The sequence below is a fragment of the Mustela nivalis genome (genome assembly GCF_964662115.1).
Source record: "Mustela nivalis genome assembly, chromosome: 8".
NCBI classification, from domain to species: domain Eukaryota; kingdom Metazoa; phylum Chordata; class Mammalia; order Carnivora; family Mustelidae; genus Mustela; species Mustela nivalis.
Genome location: NC_139027.1, coordinates 143,380,928 through 143,404,683, shown reverse-complemented (window position 1 = coordinate 143,404,683; position 23,756 = coordinate 143,380,928). Strand labels below are relative to the sequence as shown.

The following is a 23,756-nucleotide window of genomic DNA, read 5'->3' as shown; positions in this document are numbered from 1 at the left end:
CAGGATCAGAGCCATGTGGGCACCAAGCCAATGAGGGGTAGGGAGGAGGGGTACCAAAGTTTTTCAAACCTGCAAAAACAGAGGGAAAGTTACAAGTCCCTTCTTGTAGGAAAGCATGCCTCAACTTGCCCTATAAAACCCACCCTACTGCCAGGAGCCAGCAAGCAATTCCCCTTCCGTGAGGCCTCCTGGGCCAGACCTGGGAAGCTGAGCAGAGAGCCCAGACCTCCGTCTCCCAAAACTCACCACCATGGGAGCACAGAGTTCAGCCAGAAGCAGCCCCTGCCTGGGCTATATGTCTCCAGGAGGCCTGCCTGGAGGAGGCTGACAGCTAGGTGAGACTCCCTAAGCCCTCATTGCTTCTGGATCCCAGAGACCTTTGTCTTCAACAAGCCCCAGGGTTGGTGCTGAATCCCAAGGCGCAGGCCACACCCCAAAGGCACATCCTGGGCAGGAATGGGTAGCACCTGCGAACAGCTTGTGCCAAGGTTTGGGGGCTGGAAGGGTGGACAGTCATTCATTCTGTGGAGCTCGGGACTGGCGCAGGCTCTGCGATAAAGGGACACAAAGGCCAGAAGCTCCGCTGAGACCCCACCCCCAAAGCCAGGACAGTTCCCTCCTCAGGGGTGGAGGTCCTAAGCCCCCAAAGGCACCATTGCTCTGACAAAGGAGACATGCCATAGAACGGAGACAGTTATGAGGGGGTCCTGGAGGCCCCCCGTGCACCAACAGATTATGGTGCAACCTGCAGCACAAGCATAGGCCTTCATGAATTCTAGAACACTGACGAGCACATGAGAGGTCCAGAATTAATACCCTGATAAGTGAATTGGTTATAAAACAGTACAGCCTTAACAAATACGCAAACAGACCACAGAAATCTAGGTCCCAGCACCCAGGACCCAGAAATTCTGGGTTCAGCAAAATCTGGCTCTGGGAACTTGCAGGACCCCCCGAGACCCCAAACTTGCCCTGGAAGAGGTGAGGGGTCCTGAGCTCTGCCCGTTTCCCTTTCCTCTGAACAATAGCAGCTATGGGAACCCTTTTGGCTCAAGGGTCAGGAAAAACCTATCAGACAGGAAGGTCTCATAAGCTACGCCCTCTGCCCCCAAAACTAGCCCCCCCAAGACCTCTCCAGCCAGGAAGCTGGCCCCACAGACCCCCTAAGAGTGTGGCGTTTGGGGCTCCCCAGGGCGCCAAGAAAGGGCATGGGGCTGGAAAAGCTGACAGTCACTTCCTCCAGTCAGGAAGGGACCCGGACAGCTGTAGACATTTTGCCCCCGGAAAGGAGGCACCCTCTGAGGACCTGGACACCCCACCACCACCACCACCCCCCCACCCCACCCCCTGGGCTCATGCCCTTCCCTTCCCAGGGACAGCCTGGCTCCCCCTCCCCCACCTGCTCCCCTCCCAGAGGGTGAGGGGGTGGGATTCCTGGTTGCCAGGCAACCGTGTCAACAAGCCCCAGGGAGTCAGGGCTCTGTTGGAGGCTCAGACCCTAGAAAGTGGAAAGTATGGGGTGTACAGAAGGGGATGGAGGGGAGCTAAGAATGGGGTGGAGGAGGGAGCTGGCCGCCAGTAGATGCCATGCTGTGGCTCTGCCTCCCGCGCACAGTGGGCCAGGATGTGGCCCAGGGACTGGGGCCGGAGGTGCCCTGGGCTGGGAAGGGGCCCTGCAGGCCTGAGCCAGGACCCTAGGGGGATTTCCCTCTCCCCACTCGTGGGACCTAACTGGTCTGTCACCACCCTGGGCTCTGCTCTCCCTTCCTGCATCCAGACCCAGCAGGGACAGGCTAGGAGGGCGGGGTCCCCCATTATCCCACCCCCACCTCACCTTGGGCAGCAAGCCAGCTGACCATTCCGCTTTCAGCGCCCCTGGAACACATGTAGGACCTTCCACAGACGCACAGATGGACCCATACAAGAACATACAAACACTCGCACACAGGTCTCCTCTGCCCACCCCCTCCATCTCCAGCCTCTAGACTAGAGCAGCCCTCAGGTTCCAGGGGTCTGGGGGTGCGCTGACGGACTGGCTACCACAGACATGGGGGCCTGGGGCACATCAAGGGTCCCAGAATTGTGGGGAAGGGTCCACCAAGCCTCACTCACATCAGTCTAACACTGGCCTCCACTCCTGTGTAGGGCTGGAGGTCAACTCAGGGGTCTCAGCATTTTCTCAGGGGACAGAGAAGCAGCCCGTGGGCAGAAAGGGAATTTTGTGAAATTAAGTGAATCAGAAATTTCTAGCTGACTGCAAGGATAAATAGGACGTGTGCTAGGCTCGGCCAAAGGTGCAGAGTCTGGGGCACCGTGGGTCCAGCAACCGACTCTTGATTTCTGCTGAGGTCGTGAGCGGATGCGCGTGGGGCTCCCGGCTCAGCGCGGGAATCTGCCTGAGAGTCTCCCTCCCTCTGCCTCTTGCTCCCGTTGCGCGCGCCCGTGCGCTCTCAAATAAATAAATCTTAAAGAAAAAAAAAAAAAAAAGGCGCAGAGGCTGGAGGTGCGGAACCTCAAGCCAGCCGCGGGGAATGGAGAGCCGCCAGGCCAGAGGGGCTGGCAGGTGCCCAGTGGGACTCACTCTCCCCCCGCAGGGCCCAGGATGCAGGCGCGGAAGGAGGCCGGGCGCAGGGGCCCGCGGGAGCGAGCGGGAAAGGGGTCCCGTGAGGAGCGAGCCAAGGGGCCGCCCGCGGCGGAGCCCCCCAAGCCGGGTTGGGCCGCGTCGCTGGAGGGGCTGGCGGCCATGCGCCCCGCGCAGCGTCGTCGTCACATGCTCTTCGGGGACCTGCTGGAGGACGTGGGCGCGGCCGCGTCCATCTTCCCCCGCGAGTCAGTGGAGCTGGGGTACCGCATGCCCGACCTGCGCGGCTGGACGCAGTCCCTCGAGCTGCCCGCGGCGCGCCAGGACCTGCTCCTCGGCGTCCTCAAGGCGGCCGAGGCCCGAGGACGGATCCGGGCCCTGCGGCTGCGCTACATCCGCATGCGAGTGAGGCCCGGAGCCCGGAAGGAAGGGGCGCGCGGGCGGGAAGGCCGGGGCGCGGGCGGGGCGGGGAGACCCGGCCTGGTCCGCGGAGGAAAGTGGGGGGGGGGGTCAAACGGCGGGAGGGGCCGGCCCGGGCGCCCCGCAGGAGGGGCGGGCGGAGCAAAGCAGACGGAGGCGTAGACTCGGAAACAGCCCTGACCCCCGCCCCGACCCGCAGGCGGAGGAGATCGCGCTCCTCGTCCTGCAGCAGAAGTCCGCGCGCGCCGCCATCCGGTTGGAGCTGTTCCTGCCGCCGCGGCTGAAGCCCACGCGGATCCCCGACCCCCTGGACCGGCAAGAGGTACGCTGAGGCCCGGGAAGGGGGGTTCCCCGCCCTCCTCTCCGCACCCCTGGCCCCAGCCCCTTTCACCCGCAGAGGAGGCGCGTGGAGACCATCCTGGAGGAGAAAGTTGATGGCAGCATCTTCCCGCGTTGACTGGGACCCCACAGTGTGCCAACGCGCCCCACCTTCCCACATAAAGTTCTCATTGTCCAAGCGTCCCCTGGTCGTTACGCTGCCTCTCTCCAGGCTCCCCGAGAAGGAAAGGGACAGTGTGGCTGCAGCCTCCCTGGCATCCGATGTCACAGACATCTGGGTACATGGCGCCGACGCGGGAGGAGGGGAGGGGGTCCGACAAGGTAGAAGGAGGGGCAGGTTCGGATCAACATCGCACGCTGGTAACCCCTCAAATCCCGCGCTGCCCCAATCCGGCAACCTGGTGCCCTGCGGGTCTCGGACAGCCCCTTGTCTGAGGGAACAGGAGTAAGAACTGGGCCAACCACTGTCCCAACCCCAGCAGTGAAGAACAAGCTCAGGGAGAAAGTGGGGCCCGCCTGGGACCCCACATTGTAGGCTATTCCTTCAGGGGTCAGAGAGGAGGGTGACATTCTGGGCAGGACGAGGGACTGCACAAGCCTAAGGTGGCATTTGAAGCCAGCTGTGCCCCAGGGTCCTCCGGGGGACCATGGTGGGGGAGACTGGGGAACGGGAGACCGACTCAGGAAGGCCCCTGCTTCTCCAGACAGAAAATCACCTTTTCATCCTGAACAACCTCCGCAGCTCTGCCCTGTGCCCCTTACGCACAGACGCACATATAGGGGAAGGAAACCACCCACCTCCCGTTCTGACACACCCTCCTCCTGCGGAGGCTCCAAGCACTGAACTTGGTAGACAGATTTTCTTGTAGAGAACTTACTCTTCTCACTGACACACAATTTTTGAGCCTAGAACTTGGCCATGTCTCACCTTTCTTCCCTCCTAGTCCTTAGATGGCCACAGTGGTGGGGCCTGAAAGGATTGAGACAACTCCCCCCAGGGGGCCAGGGAAGCCTGCTGAGTGGCCCTCAGGAAGCCCTTCTCCCCCGTACCTGACCCTTCACCCTTTCTGTGCTGCTGCTGCCCCGGCCTCGGTCAGTGCAGGTCTAGGACGAAGGGGAGAGCTGTGCGGGCTCCAGAGGGGAGGGGCGTGGTTGAGCAGAGCTGGGGAAGGAGGAGCAGGGGCAGAGGAGGGGGCCTGCGCTGAAAACAAATCACCAGGGAGAGGGAGGCCTTCTCTCTGTCATGAAAAGGATAACGGCCAGCCCTGACCCTCCAGGACCCCAGCACTCTGTCTCTTGGGCATGTACTGACCACCTAGGACTGTTCTGTCTGTTTGGTAAATGCAGACCTCATTCCGTCACATCTCTGAGTCTCCATTTCTTTGTCTTTAAAACCAAGATCTTGAGGGTCTCACCTGAGCCATGAGTGAGCACAGTGAGGACTCCACAAGGGTGTGGTCCCCCTGCCTTGGGCGATCACACAGAGAGCCCCACGGAGAAGACCAGCCAGAGGGTGGCTGAGGGCAGCTCTGTACCCGGCACTGAGCCGACACATGGCAGGCGGGCCCTTTGAGCCCCACACAGGGAGGGGGGGCCCTAGGTCTGCAGAGGAGGCCAGGGCAGGTGGCTGAGGTCATTTCCGTGGGGCCAGAAGAGGCTTCTGCTATGGGAGAGCAAAGCCTGCAGGCCAGAGCCCAGCATCCTGGGTACTGTCCCAGGTTGGCTGGATTCCTGGGCCTGTGATCAGGCTCATGCTCTGGACAGAGGGTCCCGGTGTCGAATGCCACGGCCACCGCACCTGCCACACAACCTGCAACAACTCCCTGCTCAGCCCGTCTGGGCTCCCCGCCCTGGAAGATGGGTATGCTCTGGGCAGAGACAGACTCACCAGAGAAGACGCAGGACCACCAGGATAGCTGGGGTGAGGAATGGAGGGCAGGCCCGAGTGGCCGGAGGACACGGGTGAGTGGCCACAGAAGGTGCGGCGTATGGAGGGCTGAGAGGCAGGGCAGGGCAGTAGGGAGTAGCATGAGTGGGCCTCGGAGTGTGCTGCTGAGCTGCCCATGATCAGCTGGCCTCACATTTCTCGGGGGGCGGTGGAGACACCACAGCAGGCTCTGGGAGCATCCTGGCTGTTCGTCGGGACAGCTGTGGCCTGGCTCTATAGGACCGGTCTCTCAGGATGGTGACCTAGGCTAAACAAGAATCAGCCGCCCACCGGCTGGACAGACTTCCAGTGTTTGCTCTGGCCTTGCTGTTGGCCCGGCAGCCAGAGAGTCTTGTGGTCATGCTGGCCAAGGCCCCCGGGGCTCACAGCACCAGGAGGCATGTCAGCCTGCAAGGCCCCCTCACCTCTCTGACCTTGTCACACACTCTTCTCCAGCTTGGCCTCCCCTCTCCCAAGGCCCCTGCCTGGCTGTTCTCCAACGCTCTCCTTTGCTGAGTGATGCGTCCCTCCTCTGCTCCGAGGTTCTCCTTAGCCCTCCTGACCCCTAACCCAGTCTGCCAGCCTGTTTCTTGTCTGCCCCAGGGCGGGTCGGTCTCGCTCGCTGCTGGGGCCCTCAGTCGGGCGCACAGGGAACACCCAGATAATTGCTGAATGAATGAGCACATATAAAATCACCACTTCCCTGGTCACCTTGAAGAGTTCTGAGAAAAGTGTGCATATCGACTTGTGCAACTGAAAGGCATTCTGTGAGCCGGCCTCGGGCATCAGGAGCCCACCGGGCGGAGGGCCTGCAAAGGGCCGGGCGATGCTCATGGTGCAAGGCTGGGGGCACAGACCCTCTGCAGATGTTTCCAGGGCAGGGTCGCGGCCACGCTGACACTGGCCCAAAGCATGCTGGGATAAGAAAGCTAACTGACAGCTGTAATGGGTCATAAAGTATCAGGAGGGTCAGCCAGAGAGAAGGGACAGGGCATCGTGGCAAAAACGGGAGGGTGTGGCTTTAAACTTGAAGACATAGTGGGGCAACTGGAGGCTTCGGAAGAGACTCAGCCTGCCCCGCAGACAGGAACATTCGGTGACTCCGGACGTAGGAACCCATACCCTCGGAATCGGACCTCGGCATTAGACCCCCTTTCCTGGGGAAGCCCCCTCGAGCACGGAGCCGGCATAGGCTTAACCCCACTTTACAGGCGCGAGTCCACAGTCGTAGAGACGCTTAGGGCTGGGCCTGGAGGGACCCCTGAGGCTTGAGGGCTCTTGGGGTCAGGCACTGGACCAGAGTCTCATGAACACCCACAAGAATGACAAAGCTGGACTGGCCCCCCTGAACAGAGTGGGGGACACGGCCACACCCCCGTCTATTCCAGTGCCAGCTCAGGCCGTCCTGGGTCCAGAGACCCCGTTTTTAGCCCCTCATCTCTACGGGCTACCCTAGGCGATGTTGGGGACCTGGGCGCCCCGACGGATCTGCCGGGTGCTGGGGAGGGGGCGGGTGGGGATTGAGGCCAGCCGAGCGCGGGGCGGGGCGCGCCTGGCAGGGCGGGCCGGGCGCCTCCCCGCGCGAGGAAGTCCCGTCCCCGCGCTTTGGGGAAGTGCAGCCGAGGCGCCTGCGCACTGCACCCTGCGCCCCCTCCCCGACGATCCAGCCGGACCTCGGGGCGCGCGGGCCAGCGGCGGCGGCGCGAGCGGCTCGGGAGCGCGGTCGGTGAGTGCGCGCGCGCGCGCGCGGCGCCGAGGACGGCGGCCATGCCCCTCCGGGCCCCGGGGCCGTACGGGGCGGGAGCCGCGGGAGCTGGCGCCGGGATCCGCACCCCAAGGACTCCAGCCGCGGGGTCCACGTGGACCCTGGGCCGTGGCGGGACTGGAGCCAGTCCCCCGCGCGTGGGGGAGGGGGTGCTGCAACCCGGTTCCCCTTTTTCTGCGGCTCAGAGCCTGGGGAAGTGATTGCTCAAAGGGGGGGCCGGAAGAACCCCCGTTTCCGCGTCTCCCGCCCCCCCCCAGCCTGGTGGGGAGGGGCCGAGGCGGGACACCCTGTCCGCCCCCACCCCCATCCCTTTGGATCTGGCAGCCACTCACCCTGCAAGGCGCAGGGGAGGCGCTGCGCCCCCGACCCCAGCTGATCGGGGGCTCCCGGCGCCGGCCTCCCTCCAGAACGCCGCAGGAGTACCTCCTGCCGTCCGAGTCGAGTCCCTGCTGCTGCAGTGCACGCCCCTTCGGCAGCCAGGGTGGGGCCCAGAGGGAACCTGGCACATCCCGCCCCCACCTCGCCTTTGGGTCGATGGTGAGTGGGGCGCCATGGCGAGTTCCTTGAGACAGGGGTGGGGGCGTCAGAGGCTAGAGGAAGGGGCCCCTGAAGAAGGAGACAAGCTCTACCAGGCCAAACCTTGCCAGCAGCAGGAGGAAGAGAGAAATAGGTTGCGCCCACCACTGCAGAAGCGGGGGGGGGGGGGGGGGGGCAAGGGTCACCAGGGTTAGAAAGACCTGGCCTGCCTTGGAGGAGTCAGGCTGGGGCTCCCCTCACCAATCAAATGGGGGGCAGCAGACCTCAAGGGTACTGAGTACCATCAGAATCAAAGAAAGGAGCCCCTCTGTCAGCCCTCCACCCAAAGGTTATGGCATTTTTTTCTGGGATTGTCACATTTTCTTCTTTTTTTGGACTGGGCGGGCTCAGGGACGTTCTTTTTCCTTCTGCGGAGAGTACCAGCTGCCCCCAAGGGAACCTCTGTCCCCAGAGGCCAGGCTTGCTGCCTGTCCAGCCTCTCCCATCCCAGACTTGGGGGCCAAAGCCCCCAAGGGGCTGGGAATGAGGAATGCTTCACCTCCCAAATGCCAGGATGGGGGGGCAGAAACCCCAGTTCAGACCCTGTAGCCCCTCAAGAGAGAGTGGGCGGCCAGAGAACCCCAGCCAGCCTGAGGAGGGCGCAGGGAGCTAGTCCAGGCCTGCAAGAGGCGCAGAAGACACGGACCCCAAATGCAGCCTCCAGCCCCGGGGCCCCCCTGGATCTGCACTCCCAGACAGGGCCCCTCCTCTAACTCAGAGCTGAGTCTTGGGGTGCCGGGGGGAGAGGGGACAGGCCCTGCCCCCACTCACAGTGGGTGGGGGGTGCAGAGGAGGAAGAGCAGTTTTCTGCCCAGCTGCCAGACCAGAGGTTGCCACACCCCTTCCTTTCCCCGAGAAGCTTGACCCCTGAGGGAAAGGCAAGCTGTCAGCTGCTGCTTCCCCATCTGCCTGCCCAGTGTCTCTGGGACCCAGTTTGAGGGTCCCCTCGCCCAGGATCTCAGGGGAAGTCAGGTAGCTAGCTGGTCAGGGGCCTCAGCCCCAGGGGACCCTACACAGGGCAGGGCCTCTGCGTGCCCAGGCCCTGGAGGCAGGGGCACTCCGGTGTACACGCCGTCCCGGTGTCCCTGCTGCCCAGAGACCTGAGACAGTCCCAAGACCTGCCCAGCCGTGGTGCCTGTGCTAGAGCTCCTCCTCCCTTCCCTCGTACCCTGGGAGACCCCGAGAAGCCAACATGGCCCAAATGGGGATTGAAAGTCCACAAGCCGCGGGGTGGGGACAGCAGGGAGGATGGTAATGACATGAGGAAATAAAGTGAGAGCAAGTCGGGAGCCTCCAGGCACCCAGATGGGGTGAGGGCAGGACCGGCTGGCTCAGGAAGGTCCTTGTCCGCTGTGCAAGGGAGCCCCTGGGCTCTGTGTGTCCTCACTTAGGCCGAGGTGGGCACAGGCAGGGGCCATGGTGGGAAAGCATTCAAAACTGCCCCCAGGGCACTGATTGACTCCCTCCTCATGGTGGAGACTCTGGGATCTGTGGTTGGCCTCATGGGGGGATGGAGGTGGGAGGGTCAAGCTCCTCACCCTGTCTTGGGACTCCAGGGCCCAGGGCCCCCTGCATGCCTCCACCCTGAAACATGGGTACAGATACTGAAAAGAATGCTGACCCTCACCTTCTCCAGCAATCCCACATCTCTGACTCAGGGAGCAGGACACCCCAACCCCTTGCTACCCCCCACGCCCCTCCACCACTGGCACCCCAGGTCGCATTGGTTTCCACAGCCTGGTGGGGGTGGGGGGGAGGGAGGCTGGGAGCCCCTGGGCGTGGTAAGGCACCAGCTGGGGGTTGAGTCCTGGAAGCAGGGCCCAGGACCTAGGGCTCAGGATCTAGAAGACAGAAGCCATGGGCTCATGGCTAGGGGGTTCATGGCCCTCCTCCCCCACGCCCTGCTGCATTTCCCACACCCTGGGAAGGTCCTGGCCCACTCCTCTCCATGCTGCAGGCCTAGTGACCTGCAGACGGGCACTCCCCATGGGGAGCAACCCTCCCCCTGCCCCCACCCACTGCAGAAAACCCAGAATGGAGGGAGCTGGGGAGGGGGTCCAAATGTCCGGCCACCACCCTCATGCATTAACCTGAGAGCCCCAGACCAGTGGGGCCCCCAGTCCCCTTGGGAGGGGCCAGGAGCCGGAAACCAAGAAAGAGGAACCCAGACTTCCGGCTTCCCAGGGACGGGGCAAATGGGGGTGTCCCGGAGCCTCCTGTGGAGATCTTGTCGGGGCCCCTCCTCACCGGCCCTGTCCCTGCTCACGGCGCTGGTGGAGGAGCCTGAACAGAGTGGGGGGCAGGGGAGCAGGCCCCCAGGGGTCTGGGAAGGAGGGAGAGACTCCAGGACAAGTGGAGGCTACAGTCCCAGGTTCTCAGCGAGAACCTCCACCTCTCTTCTCAGACTCCCAGGCTGTGGTGACGGTCCTGGCGCCAGCACCACGGAGCCCGGGCGACCTCCTCCTCCCACCCATGCCCACCCCACATGAGACTGAGAAGCAGGTGCACCACCTCCACCCCTGCCTCTGCCCCTCTTGTGGGAATGGGGGCGGGGGGAGCAAAGAGTTGGGAGGCTGGGAGGTGGGTGGGGGTTGCCCACCGAGGGGAGTCGGGGGAAAGGTGTGTGGGCCGCGGCTCTGGCCTGGAGCTGAGGAAGCTTCCATGTCACCAGCACGTAGGGCCGCAGGAGGCAGACCAGCCCCCCTCGATGTCCAGTCATGATGCAGCCCCCCCGGCTGTCCCCAGCCGCAACCCCTGCTGCTTGTGCTGGTGCTGCTGTTGTGGCTGTTCCTGGTACGTGGAGTCTGGGGAAGGGGGCGACCCTGGAACGTGGGAACTTGGGGGGGGCAGGGCCGGGGGGGCGAGCTGTGCAGATGTGGGGCTGAGGGCCTGCCCCCAAACCCGCAGATGGCCTCTGAGGCATCACCTGAAGGCAGGAGGCCTTGCCCCCCACAGCTCTTATTCAAGGGCCCCTGGGCCCTGCTGACCAGGGGCCAGTGCCCAGACCCCTCTGCATGTGTGGCTTTCAGGCGTCGAGCGCCCGAGGGTGTGTCCGTGTGCAGGCACCTGGCCAGTCCACCGGGTGTGCCACATCTGTCCATTTACGCAGCACATGCAGACGCCGCTGGGACACAGCCTCAGCTGGCCCTGGGGTCCCACAGAGGGAGAGACAGAAGCCTGTCCTATACAATGTTAGGTGGAGCGACAGTGAGCAGGGACCTGGCCTGGGGATGATGGGGATGAGCTTCGAGAGCGGCCTGCCAGAGGGCGGGGGTGGGGCCCCCAGGTGGTAAGGGGGTTCTGTCCGCCTGCAGAGAAGCTGTTGGGAGTTTTCACTTGACAGAGGCCTAGCCCTATCCAGGCTTTCAGCCCATGGGGGTTGAGTGGACAGTCCTGTGGGGACTCAAAGGGGGATGTTTTTTTTTAAGATTTTATTTATTTATTTGAGACCGAGAGAGAGAGAGAGAGCATGGGCACAAGTGGGGGGAGGCAGAGGGAGAAGCAGACCCCCCACTGAGCCGAGCGCCTGCTGTGGGGCTCAGGCCCAGGACCCCGGGATCACGACCTGAGCCCAAGGCAGACACTTCACCGACGGAGGCTCCCAGGTGCCCCTCAAAGGGGTATGGGCTGACCAGTGAGCAACTCACGCGCGAGATGGGAGAGGGGTGGTCACGAAAAATCAGGACGCACTGAGACTTTGCCTGTGGGACCGAGGGAGAGTTTGGGGTCTAGCAGGCAGGGTAAGAGAGGAACGGAGTCTGTCTGGCTGTTCGGGTTTGAGATGTCTGTTAGACATGCGGGGGCCGTGGAGGGAGTTCTGGCTGGAGGCAGGGCTGTGCCCTGATGCCAACATACCAAAAACGTGTATCTTAAGAAAGAAAGACGCTGTTACTTTAGGGACCCTTTAAACATGATGTAGTTTGGGGGCGTCTGGGGGGCTCGGTTGGAGAAGCATCTGCCTCAGGCTCAGGGCGCGGTCCCGGCGGCCCTGGGTTTGAGCCCCGCGTTGGTCTTGCTGCTCAGCGGGGAGTCTGCTTCTCCCTCTCCGCGGGCTCCTCCCCTGCTTGTGCTCGCTCTCAAATCAATAAAATCTTTTTTCTTAACGCAGGAAATAAATAAACACAATGTAGTTTCAGGGAGTCTCCCTGCTATGTAAATACTTGGGTACTGCGGACACCCACAACCCCGAGTGAAGACGCGGGTGCTTGAAGGCTCAGCCCTTCGGCGGGTGGGACAGGAGCGGACTGCGGAGCGGCCCTCCTGCAGGGGCTTCACGCAGAAGCTGAGCTCCCCGTGCCGTGTGGGTGCCCGTGTCTGTGCCGTCGGTGGGTGCGCGCGCGTCTGTGCCGTGGGTGCATGCACGTGTCCATGCCGTGGGCGGCTGCGTGCGCGCGCGTGTCTGTGCGTGTGGGTGAGCGCGCGTGTTGTGCCGTGGGCGGCTGCGTGCGCGTGTCCGTACCGTGGGTGCGTGCGTGTGTCCGTGCCGTGGGTGGGTGCGTGCGTGCGCGTGTCTGTGCCGTGGGCGGCTGCGTGCGCGTGTCCGTACCGTGAGTGCGCGCGTGTGTCCGTGCCGTGGGTGGGTGCGTGCGCGCGGGTGTCTGGGCCATGGGTGCGTGCGTGCGCGCGTCTGTGCCGTGGGTGGGTGCGTGCGTGCGCGTGTGTCTGTGCCATGTGGGTGCGTGTCCGTGCCGTGGGTGGGTGCGTGCGCGCGCGCGCGTCTGTGCCGCGGGTGGGTGCGCGCGCGTGTCCGTTACGTGGGTGGGTGCGTGCGCGCGCGTCTGTGCCGTGTGGGTGCGTGCGCCCGCGTGTCCGTGCCGTGGTGCGTGCGTGCGCGCGCGCACCCAGCGCCGGTGGACCGCGGAGGCCAGAGCCCACTCTCTCTGCGGGCAGGGCTGAAGAGCGGCGGCGAGCGTGGCGGGTCTCCCGGGAGAACAAGCTGCAGCCTCTCCCGGGCTGCGAGGCATGGTAGGTGTGGCCGGCCGCGTGCGCGCGCGTGTCGGGGGGGCGGGGCGGGGGGGGTGCGGGCCTGACCTGGCCTGGCGGGGAATGCCCACAGCGCCACGCCGAGCCCCGAGGAGGTGCGGAGCTGGGCGCAGTCGTTCGACAAGCTGATGCACAGCCCGGCGGGCCGCAGCGTGTTCCGCGAGTTTCTGCGCACGGAGTACAGCGAGGAGAACATGCTCTTCTGGCTGGCCTGTGAGGAGCTCAAGGCTGAGGCCAACCAGCACGTGGTGGACGAGAAGGCCCGGCTCATCTATGAGGACTACGTGTCCATTCTGTCCCCCAAAGAGGTGCACCGCCATGGCGGCCCAGGGCGGGGCTCGGGGGGGTGGGGCGGGCGCGGGGACACCTCCAGGGCCCCTGACGCCGGCATCCCGTCCCGCAGGTGAGCCTGGACTCGCGCGTGCGCGAAGGCATCAACAAGAAGATGCAGGAGCCGTCGGCGCACACCTTCGATGACGCCCAGCTGCAGATCTACACGCTCATGCACCGGGACTCCTACCCCCGCTTCCTCAGCTCCCCCACCTACCGTGCCCTGCTGCTCCGGGGCAGCTCCCAGTCCTCCAGCGAGGCCTAGGCTGCTCACCCACGCGCTGCGGCACCGACCCAGCCGGCAGGAAAGGACTCGGTTACCTGCACAAACCTGTGCCAGCAGGTGTCCGGCACGGCCACGGGGGCCCAGCACCCGTGGGGGCAGTCCCAGACTGGAGCGCCCTCCCGACGCAAGGGACATGGTACCCTGAGGTCCTGCTGAGAGGCAGGTGTGAGGGCCTCTGGGACCAAGCAGCCCCTCCCCAACCGGCTCCCTGCTGGTGGGCCCAGGGCTCCTGCTGGGGGAGAGGGACCCTCCCGGGAGTGCTCACGGACCCAGCGGCTTCATGGGGGGGCCTCCTCCCCGGCAGCCGGGGACCTTGAAAAATGCCTCTGATGGGAAGCAGAGCCTCTGTGTCGTCTAGTTGGGACACGAGGAGACCCTCTGACGCGAGCTGTCTGCGCCCAGATCAGACCCAGAACCTCAGAACTAGGCTCAAGGCAACAAGAGCCAGTTTCTTTTTTATATTTTCATGAAGTTTAAACCTGGAAACATGTCTTTACTGTATTTTATCAAAAAAAGAAAAAGATGTTTTCATATTTATCTCCATTCCTTCTTTATCCAAAATAGGATCTTATTATTGAAGATATTTTTAAAGCAAACGTTCTCTCCTTTCTTTTCGCATTGGGGGAGATTCAAGAATGATGGGTTGTTCCAGACCAGTGCAGGGAGTAGAGGAGACCAGGCCCCGCTGGGCAGCTGCGCTCACCCATGGGCCAGTGAGGGGGCCAAGGCAAGGGCGAGGTGCTGACAGGGGCAGCCTCCACGAGGCACACGCGCTTGCCGCCCCATCGCCCGAATTTCTGGGAGGCACAGGGACTCAGACCTGCAGCAGGTCCAGGGCCCACCCCATCCGTTCCATCATCAGGAGCAGAGAGTCAGGGTGAGGACAAGTCCTTGAGAAAGGCTGGGGACCCAGATGCAGCCTCCTGCCCATAAGCCCTGGGCCCAGAGCTGTAGTGCCTGGGGAAGTTTGGGAGGCCCTGGGTCCTCTACCTAAGGCCCCCTCCCCCCCGATCCCGTGTGTGTGCATGCCCACGCTGTGTACCCCCAGCAGCTGCCCCTTCTCCATGGGCACACCCAGGCAGGGTCCGCCCCCCATGTTCTGAGGCCCGAGGGCTCTTCCCTCCATCTCTGTTCAGCAGAACCAAACCTGAGTGTCACCTGATCCCAAGGAGAAGAGCTGCCATCCCCCTCCCGTGGAGCGGGGGAGGGCCAGACAGTGGGGCCAGAGGACCCAGGTCACAGCCCGACTGCATGGTCCACCAGAACCAAGGGCCAGAAACATCAGAATGGCAAACAGAAACATTTAATAATTTGGGGGAAAGAGGAAGAAAGGTATACCGCAGGCAAGGTTGGGGAGCAGGGTGCGCAGCCCTCTGGGGAAGTTCAGGTGGGCACAGGGCGGCTGCCGAGAAGCGGTGACTGTCGACAGAGGACACGGGGAGGCCGCGGCACTGTGCTGGCCGCAGCCTGAGGCTTCACGCACATCCCAAGGCTCAGCAGAACTGCACGGGGTGGATGAGTGCGGTCAGCCCCGTGCAGACCATGACCCCCGCAGGGCGAGCAGCAGGCCTGGGGTCTCCACCCCCCTCCTCTGAAGCCCCAGGAGGCTGGTGGAGCAGGGCTGTCCCCCATCCCCCCGTCACAAGGGTCCCACACCTGGGAGGATGGAGACACCCACCTTCAGAGAAGGCCCGCCCACCTACCTTCCAGCGATTTCCACACTCATTGCAGACAACGAAGGTGGTCATGGGCTCATCGGAGCTGCGCGTCTGCACCTGCCGGGAGGGCTATGGTGAGGGGGGCCACCCCCAACCCCAGGGACTCAAGCCACTTGGAGCAGGAGGCCCCGAGGTACAGGTCTTCCCTTGAGTCCCAACGCAGGGAGGCTGCCGTACCCTTGAGCGGTGCTGGCATGGGAGACCCTCCGCCCCCCTGGCCGACCTGCCGAGGCTGCCACAGCGACTCCAGTCGCTTAGCAGGGGGCCCAGTCGCATCTTGAAGTCCACGTCACTGTCCACCTCCACGGGTCCGAGCATTGTCCAGGCAGCACAGCACACCCCCCCCATGTTGTTGGCCAGCAACAACATCCCCTGGGCCCCCCCATGCTGGGGGAGGCCACGTCCCCCACTTTTAGTGCCCAGAGCAAACCACCCCCGAAATGCTGCTTGCGGGGGACCAGGGGTGCCAGGCAAAGGAGGAGGTCCCCAAGGTGACTCTGCAGCCCTGTGCCTTTCACTATGCATGTGTCCAGGGGTCAGCGGACCTCACCCCCCGCCCCAGGGACAGGCACAGGCTGCTGGAGCATGACGGAGGGGCCGGGGCACACCTGCGTGTAGGTACAGTTCTTCCTCCTGCACTTTCCGCAGGTGAACAGGTCCGTCTGAGTGCCCCCCGTGCGGGCCATCTGGTGCTCCCGGATAGCCTCCTTGGTCATCGCCTTCCGGATCTCCTTCAGCTCATCACTGGCCATCTCCTGGACAAGTCACCACGTACTCACCACAGTGCGCAGGGGGGGCCCCACACCCCTCCAGCGGGACTCACCTCTGACGTCATGACCGCGATCTGCTGGGGTGTGATGGCGCCACACAGAACGTTCCGCCGCAGGTCAGGGTTCTTAGCGTCCTTGAGGTTGGAGATGCGGCTCCGCACACGGTTTTTGTACTTCATGTCCGTGTTTCCCACATCCCGGAAGATGCGTGCAGGCGTTTAAGGACCTGTCCAGAGCCTAGTGTGATTGCCTTCCACCGCCCATGGGGCCAGCCAAGGGGGGCCAGCGAGGGGAAGGGGCCCAGCAACAGTCTGCCCCCCGCGCCTGGCAGCGAGGGGAGAGGCTGCTGAGCGGGGGTCCCCACTGGACTCACCCCTGGCTGAGGCCCAGCTGTAGCTGCAAAGCCCTGGGGGACCCGTGCCCCGGTGGACTCAGTCCCTCAGCAGATCCAGGGAGGGCCCTCCCGGTCAACCGACCCACCCCCTGGCGCGGTCCCCGGGGAGCGAGTCCGGCTGTCCTCCTGACTCCACCAGAAAGCCCCGGGTTCCAAGCCCCTGCGTAAAGGATATATTCCTCAATCTGGGCCGACAGGCCCTCGCAGTCCGCGCCAACAGCCATGTGGTCATCTGCGAGAGACAGCCCGGACTAATGGCCCCCCAGCCGCACCCCCTCTGCCAGCCACCCAGCCCCCGAGGCCCAGGACCCAGGTGCTCTGCTGGACCAAAAGACCCCCTGCCCGCCCCCCCCCCCCCAGCCCGGGCTCAGCTGCAGTGAGCTAGGGGAGAAGGCTGTCCCCCGGGCAGGCCTCGGCCAGTCTACCGCAGGACCCCAGGTGCGTGTCGGAGGCGCTCACGGTCCGTCCGCAGAGCTGCGGCCAGCATCTCCCGGCACTTGTTGCGCACGGCGTCACATGTGACCGGCGCTGGGGGGAACGTGGTGATCCTTGGTGCCGACGGCATCCTGGGTAGCTCTGGCCTCTTGCGGCTGGAGAGAGACAGGCCCCCCTCGGGCCGTGTGCACCCCGGGGACACATGGGTCCCAGAAAAGCCAACAGGACAGCCACAATCCCTGCTCCTTCTTACCTTGACAGCAGCCCGTGGTCCTGCCCCACCCCCCCGCCTCCCGACTCCAGCCCACCATGCCCCAGGGGTCTGCCCAGCTGGCCAGAGGCAGGAAAGCCCAGCGGGTGGGACTTCCCAGGTGGGGGGAGCGGGTCCCTGCCCTCCATGAGGCCAGAACACAGGGCCACACCACTCAAGACCAGGGAAAGGCAGATGGTGTCGGGGGTCGCCCAGACCACAGGTGGCCCCATCCAGCAGAGACGTCCCTGGATGGGCCGGGCACTCCCCACAAGCTGCCGGACAACGAAACTGCATCCACCCAGCCCTCTGCCTCACACCCCTGCATCTCGTGAGCCCCACAAGTCAGGGGGAGCAAGGGTCTCCTGGAGGGAACAGGTGCTGACGGGCAGATAAGCCCACAGCCCTGCACAGCTACTCGGAGTCTAGAGATCAGCCTTGGCTGGTCTCCTGCCACTTCTGCCCCGTGGGGTCAAAGGCAAAGCAGCCTGTGGGCCATAGCCCGTCCGCATGAGGAACCCCGGTCTCCGTGACTGCCCTCCCTGGGGCCGCAGCAGCGAGGCCTCAGGGCCCCCAGAACTCGCAGCCTGGGGCACCCAAGGGGGCAAGGGGTTCAGCAGCAGTGTGACTCCAGCTAAGGGGGCTGCTCAGCCAGAGCTGGCCAGTGAGGAGCCCCCAGGACATGGATGTGGAGCTCAGGGACAGCTGCAGAGGGTAGACACAGCCTGACCCTGCAGATGGTTGGGGCTGGAAAGACACAGGGTCCGGAGGAGCTCTGGAAGAGAAGGGAGCAGCAAGAGGCCCCCCAGGCCAGGCACGGCCCCCCCAGGGAAAGTTCCCTCTGAGAAGTGTTCGTGTCGATGGTCTCAGCAGCCCCAGGGCACAAGGAAACCTGCCCTTCCATCTGCTGAGCAGGAGGGTCAGGGGTGGGGGACAGGGGCAGGAGGGCAAGCAGCAGTCTTCCAGGTGCGCTACCTGGGATCCTTGGCCTCGGGGGGCTCCTTCGAGGACGATGGGGGGAGAGGCCCGCCCCTGCTCTGCTCCCTGGCTTTGGCATCAGAGGCGTCTGCAAGTGCCAGGAAAGGAGGCGGCTGGCTAGGGGTGCAGAACCGGAGGGCAGGACCAGGCTAGGGAGGGGGGCAGATCGCCCCCACAGCACAGCCCTGGTCACATCACCAGCTCTAGCACCCCCACCCTCAACCCACCTGGGACCCTAGCTGTTGAGACTTCTGCACCTGGGGCCGTCTGTCCTCCCTCCTCAGAAGGTCCCAAGACAGCCCCACACCCCTTTCCTACCCCTCACCCAGCCCGGGAGGCCTCTCGGGGGTCTGCCGTCTCAGCAGACAGCACAGCCATAGGCCCGAAGTGACCCTTGAGTCCAGAGTCCCCTGTCAGCCCCCACAGACGGAGTGTTTGAACTTGGAAACAGACCAGGCGTGGTCCCTCCCCCACTGGGCCCTGGGGGTCACAGTGAACCGCCGTTCACAAGGCTCCTGAAACCCGAGGCAATGCTGGGGGACCGTCCCTGAGGACGAGGCGCAGCCCCCCCACCAGCAGAATAAACACACTTGCCCAACACGTAGGCCACCAGCCCCTCAGGACTAAAGACAGACCCAGGACACCAAGCTCTATTCCGCAAGGGGCTGGACCAAGCCCAAGACAGGCTGGGAAGGGGTGGGGCCCTCAGGGTCCCCGGGTGGGCGTCTTCCCACCCCAGCTGTCTCTCCTCTTTCTCTCCCCAACTCCTCTGGCCCCTGCCCTCTAGCTGCGCTGACCCCCTCTCTCTGTGTGACCTCCCCACTCAGGTCCCTCCAGGGCCCCTGGCCACCCTCAAGTGCACTCCTGCTACTACCTTCAGCATTCTTTTCGAGCTTTTCGATGGTTCCCCTGGTGTCCTAGCCCCAAGCCTTCCCGGACCAGTTCCGGAACACCCCACTCCCAGGTGGCCCTGGCTCAGGAACAGCACTACCCGCACCCTACACAGTGCTGACCAGCAAGGGGCCCCAGCTCCCGGCCCATGCCGCCTGACCCGCACCCAGGAGCTTCTTCCAGGACTTGATCAGAGACTTGGCCAGCGCGATGACCTCCTCATCAGAGCTCTGCTTCCGCAGGGCGTTGACAGACATGCCAACCCGTGTAGACTGCAAAACAAGCAGCCTGGGCTGGGTGGGGGGGGGCAGCAATCACATCCTCACAGACCCTCCAAGGCTCCCATGGGGCAGGGAACGGGGACCAGCTTGTGCAGTGGATACCCTTTCTGAGGGCTTCTGTCCCATGAGGAGCCCAGGAGCATCAGCGAGAAACACGGTGGGTTATCCTTAGGTGCCCCTTTGTCTTCCTGAGCAACAGACAGAGGCACGGATGGTGTCCTCCAGGACAGACGTTTGTACCAACCAAGGCCCCGAGGCAGGGGCCAGCAAGCCCTGCCAGGTACCCGGGAGCTGTCCCAGGCAGGGGGCGCGCCCAGCCCTACCTGCAGCAGGTTCAGCGTGACGGGCATGGCTTTCAGTTCCCGCAGCAGGTCCACGGCTCCCTCCTGGAAGGAGAAGGGGGACCTGCATAAATGACTTCGAGGTTTCTGTGGCCAGAGCCCCTGCCTCCTCTAAAAGAAGGCGGGGGGCACAAGGAGCAACAATCTGGAGATCCACCTGGGGTCCGATGCCCAGAGAGGGCCAGAAGGAGACGGAAAGCGGCTTGGCAAACTCAGTCCCAGGACTTTGGGTCACTGACCAAGCGACGGCTGCAGGAAACAGCCCCAAGGACCGCAGTCCCTCCCCAGCAGGAGGGTCGCACCCAGGGGAAGGTGTGGCCCCAGGGGTGCTCACTGCCCCATCCAGTGTCCTGTCCCTTGTGGTGGGCTGGGCAGCTTCTCCCTGAAGCGGATCGCCCACCAGCTGAGAGGGGTCAACCCGGCAAGGTCAGTATCCCCTGCAGAGGCCAAGCGCTACTGCCATCACATCCACACCCGGACTCCTGTCCCACGGCCCCAAGCTTCATCAATCCCTCCAGGCCCTGCCTTAACCCTGGGGCCAGCCACCGTCCCCTCCTTGGCCCCTCCCACCCCACATCTGTTTCTTCAAAGCCCTCCCCCACACCAAGGCCACACACAAATGGGCTGCTCTCTCCATTCCAGGCTCAGCTTAAGGTCCCTCAAGTGTGCCAAGCGGCTCACCTCAGGACCTTTGCACCTGCTGCCTCCGCTGCCAGACACACCTCCCAAAGATCTACAGATTTGTCCTCCTCCTTTCAAAGTTTATTCAAAGGACACCTTCTTGGCAAAGCCCCTTCAACTTCAAGCGATGACCACACCCCACCCAACACCTCCAGCCTCCTCCCTTCTTCACAGAGGCTTCTCTTCATAACACACGGGTTTTCATGTGTGGGTCTTTCCCTTGACGTGAAGGGGGCAGAAATAACCTGACCCAGCCACCCAAGGTTGTGAGACCCGCACATCTTGCAGCCCAGGCCGTGGGCAGGGCTGGCCCTGCCCCATCCCCCAATCGGGGTGGTATCTATGCTCTAACCCCGCCCCCCACGTCACCCCCAGCAGGCTCTGCCCCTCAGGCTGCACAGAGTCCAGCCCTGAAGTGACCTCCTCAGAGAAAAAAAGATGATCATCAGAGCCAAAGACAGGGCTGCTCACTGATCAGTTTTCTGTGGGCGCCAGACCACTGGCAGAAACACCACTCCTGACCTCCCAGTCACGGGTCCCAGATCCCCACAGAGCCTCCCAGGCACTGGAACTTTTGGTAGCTCTCTCTCTGCCCGCACCACAGCACCCTCAAACCCCAGGCGCCTTCCGGGCCCAGAGGGTGCTCAGCTCCCCCTCCTCGTGCTCCTTGCTTCTGCCTGGACACACCCTCCCCCAGCGTCACCTGCCCCCGCCCAGCCCTGCACGGACCCAGCTCTGACCCCACCTGGGGGATGTTGTCTCCTTCAAGAGAAGCAGCAGCTTCTTTCCCTGGTCACCTCTGGATACGGCTCAGGGTTGCTCCCCCCCACCCCCGCTCTGTGCTGCCCACGGCCTCCCAGGGGCATGAACTCAGAGAGAGAGAGAGAGAGAGAGAGAGAGAGAGTGTGTGTGTGTGTGTGTGTGTGTGTGTCTGTCTGTAGGGGCTGCCGTTTGCTGAACGAATGAGGGGAGCCAGCCCCCTTTTAGGTCCCAGTGTCAAACCCTGTCCAGAACCTGGTCAACAAGGACCCATGAAAAGCCTGCTTAACCCAAAAAACCACTCAGAGCCCAGAGCAAGCAGACAGTCCTGGAGGGGCCGCCCAGCATCTCAAGCCCATGATGGAGCCCCTCCACCACCCTAACCAGTTGCCCCCAGTCTTGGGGGGAGAAGGCTGTGTTTACAGAGCCTCTCAGGGAGCCGGCCAGGACCCCTCCCAACATCCCAAAGGCAGGTACCACCCACCAAAGATGTGTCCATGGGAGGCCAGGTAGGTTGTCAGAATCTCAAAGCTGAGAAGGGGCTGACGTTGGAACCCCATCTGCCTGGTTCCTCTTAGAGACCACAGCACAGCCTCCCCCAAAGACTCACTGGCCAAGGACACAGATGCCAGGCAGCACAGTGGGCACAGCTGGACGGCGGCTCTCCCCACGGCACTCCCAGGGGTCTACCCCAGGGGTCTCTCTACATAACTACCCATTCATTCCCCAGTTGCTGCCGGCTGAGTCCTGGCTAGGAAGGGAAAGAATTTATTAGGGAAACCTGGTTCTTGTAGGGCGGGGACAGATACAGGGTAAAAGGGGGCCGCTCCGCCGAGAAAGGCCCTGGCCTGCTTGTGAAGGGGGACGCTGAGGGCCACAGCCCCAGGCAGACCCGAGGGGAGGGACGCGCAGCAGCTGGGGTGGGGGGCGGGGAGGGGGCGGGCAGGGGCGTCCAGTCTCCCACCCCGAACTCCCGCAGGCTAAGAAAGGATGTGGGAGGCCTAGGGCGGGACAGGAGGCTCAGAGTCGGGGTCGGGGCTCCGCGGAGAGTCCTGGGGGCGGGGGCGGGATGAGCTGCGAGGACGCCCAGGCTGAGACCGAAGGAGCCCCGGAGGGCGGGGCAGCCAGGACGGAAGGTCTGCACGGGCTGGGGCGACGGCAGGGCCTGGAGGGCGGCACCCAGAACGCGTCCGCGGGCCGGCTCCGGCAGGGCTGGGGGCGGGGGCGGCCTGGAGTTGGGGGCCCGGAGGGAGACGGATCTCAGGTCTGCGGGCTCTCGGCCTGGTAGCTGGGGTCTGCGTCCAGAGAGCGCGGCTCCCGGGACCGGGTCCAGGCCCGACTGCGGCCTCGGCCGCGGGTGCGGGAGTGAAGGGCAGGGCTGGCCCAGGGCAGGGGTCTCGGCCACCGACGGGGGTCTCCCCACGTCCCGGGAGTCTCTGCTGGGGCGGGGTCTCGTCCTGCCCCTCGGGTGGTCTCCCCGACCCTGAAGGGGGCTCGGCAGGCTCGGCGGGGGTCGGCGGGGCGGGGGTCCCGGGGTCCTGGCGGCCCGCGCCCCTCACCGCACTCTTCTTGGTCACCATCTTGTCCAGCCTCCGGGCGATCCGCGCAATCTCCTCTTCCTTGCCCATCATCGCCTCGGGGGCAGGGCCCCCAGCGCCCGCCGCGCCAGCCTCAGCCTCGGGGCCTGGACCCCTGCCCCGGCCGACGCCGTCGCCCGCACCCGTCGCAGACGACGCAGCCCCGCCGCGGTCGGGAGACCCTCCGTTCAAACCCCCGGCCCCCGCGGTCGCCGCGCTGCATCGTGGGACATGGAGTTCCCGCGGCCTCCTGCCTCGCGCGCGCTCGCCCCGCGCTGGACCACAACTCCCAGAAGCCACGCGGAGTCGCATGGCTTCCTGGGAAATGTAGTCCCGCCGCGGGCGGTCGCCGGAGACCGACGGGGCCGCAGGACTCGCAGTCCCACAAGCGCCCGCGCGAGCCCGCGAGCCGGCTGGGGGCGCTGCGGTCGCACCGAGGCCGAAGGAGCGTGCCGGGCGGGCGCGACCCCGGGTTTGTGCGCCCGCGACCCCTCCTCCCCGGCTCCGACCCCGGAGCGGCCGGCGGTCCGACGGCGTAGCACCCACAGAGGCGCGTTCGGGTCCGTCGCCTGCCCCCGCCCGCGTGGCGCCCTCTTCTTCCACCTTCCGCTGCCGCGGGACCCTGCGGGAGAGCTCGCGACCCCCACGCCGCGCCCCGAGGCCGCGCGGACCCCCTGCGCGCTCTGGCCTCGATGCTGGTCTCTGAGCGCTGGTGCGTGGCGCCCGCAGGTGGGAGGGGGCAGTCGCGGGATGCGGGGTCCGAGGGAGCCGGGGGACTCGGAGAGGCCGTGAGAGCCAGCGGCGTCCGCTCCTTCGCGAATCCCGGGCTCCGCGCTTCAGACAGTCCCTTGACCCCTCGGTGTCTCTGTGTCCGCGACCGTGAAATGTCTGCCCCGCGGCGCTGCTCAGATGCGGTCATTTGATAAACACCACGCGCTGAGAACAGGTCAGGGGACACCGCACGAGCAATCAGTGGTCACCTTTGCTGGGGGCGGTCCCTGGGAATGGCCAGCCTGCACCTAGCTGGAGGGCCGGCCGCTGCAGGTAGAGGCCTGCGGGGCGCAGCAGAAGGGGCAGACCCAGCATCCCCTGCGCATATCTGCCGCGCACTCAGTGATGCCATGCTGGGCGCTTTGCTGGACAGGGCACAGCTCTGGGGGAGGGTACGAGCCAGGGCACTGATGTCTATAGTGCTGTGAGCCGCACAGCCCCAGAAATTCAGGCCAAGTAGCTGTGAGACCGGGTGGTAGATGGGATGACCAGTCGGCTGACCAGGCCTTGGACTCTCGGGGGTGTTAAGTTGATTATGACTGAGCTTTCCAGCAGCCAGAGTGAAAAGGAAAACAGGGTTACTTCTGAGATTCCTTAGTAATCATAAGGGAAAAGCACGGAATTCCTAAGAGGGAGCAAAGGTTTTCCAGGACAGAGGCCCTGTGATGGTGAACACATCACCACGTTTCCAGACCAGCTCTGG

General features: G+C 64.3%; 3 protein-coding genes across 10 annotated transcripts; 2 read left to right on the top strand and 1 right to left on the bottom strand.

Annotated features, from left to right (window-relative positions):
• Positions 1-1,452: 1,452 nt before the first annotated feature.
• LKAAEAR1 (LKAAEAR motif containing 1) lies at positions 1,453-3,523 on the top strand. The gene is made up of 4 exons (XM_082746542.1): positions 1,453-1,512; positions 2,595-2,986; positions 3,201-3,323; positions 3,399-3,523. The coding sequence occupies exons 2-4, from the start codon at positions 2,603-2,605 to the stop codon at positions 3,456-3,458; spliced, it is 567 nt and encodes a 188-aa protein (XP_082602668.1). The 5' UTR covers positions 1,453-1,512; positions 2,595-2,602; the 3' UTR covers positions 3,459-3,523.
• Positions 3,524-6,845: 3,322 nt separating this feature from the next.
• On the top strand, positions 6,846-13,803 carry RGS19 (regulator of G protein signaling 19). Of its 6 annotated transcripts, XM_082746492.1 has the most exons (7): positions 6,846-6,993; positions 7,440-7,569; positions 10,013-10,110; positions 10,280-10,401; positions 12,499-12,573; positions 12,665-12,899; positions 12,995-13,803. In XM_082746492.1, exons 3-7 carry the CDS (start codon positions 10,081-10,083, stop codon positions 13,184-13,186), a joined length of 654 nt encoding a protein of 217 aa, XP_082602618.1. In that variant the 5' UTR covers positions 6,846-6,993; positions 7,440-7,569; positions 10,013-10,080; the 3' UTR covers positions 13,187-13,803. The 6 variants fall into 6 exon arrangements, with proteins under 6 accessions (XP_082602618.1, XP_082602621.1, XP_082602623.1 ...); XM_082746495.1 differs by lacking the exon at positions 10,013-10,110 and having other exon boundaries at positions 6,881-6,993; XM_082746494.1 differs by lacking the exon at positions 7,440-7,569 and having other exon boundaries at positions 6,909-6,993.
• A 691-nt stretch (positions 13,804-14,494) lies between these two features.
• TCEA2 (transcription elongation factor A2) lies at positions 14,495-22,503 on the bottom strand. 3 transcript variants are annotated; one of them, XR_014315831.1, is made up of 10 exons: positions 22,265-22,503; positions 19,248-19,310; positions 18,810-18,915; positions 17,750-17,840; positions 16,549-16,679; positions 16,265-16,321; positions 15,749-15,903; positions 15,149-15,680; positions 14,911-14,982; positions 14,495-14,709 (listed from the first exon to the last, which is right to left on the bottom strand). XR_014315831.1 is itself a non-coding variant. In XM_082746491.1 (10 exons), exons 1-10 carry the CDS (start codon positions 22,334-22,336, stop codon positions 14,701-14,703), a joined length of 900 nt encoding a protein of 299 aa, XP_082602617.1. In that variant the 5' UTR covers positions 22,337-22,503; the 3' UTR covers positions 14,495-14,700. The 3 variants fall into 3 exon arrangements, 2 of the variants coding, with proteins under 2 accessions (XP_082602617.1, XP_082602616.1); XM_082746491.1 differs by having other exon boundaries at positions 15,534-15,677; XM_082746490.1 differs by having other exon boundaries at positions 15,534-15,680; positions 22,265-22,502.
• Positions 22,504-23,756: the final 1,253 nt, after the last annotated feature.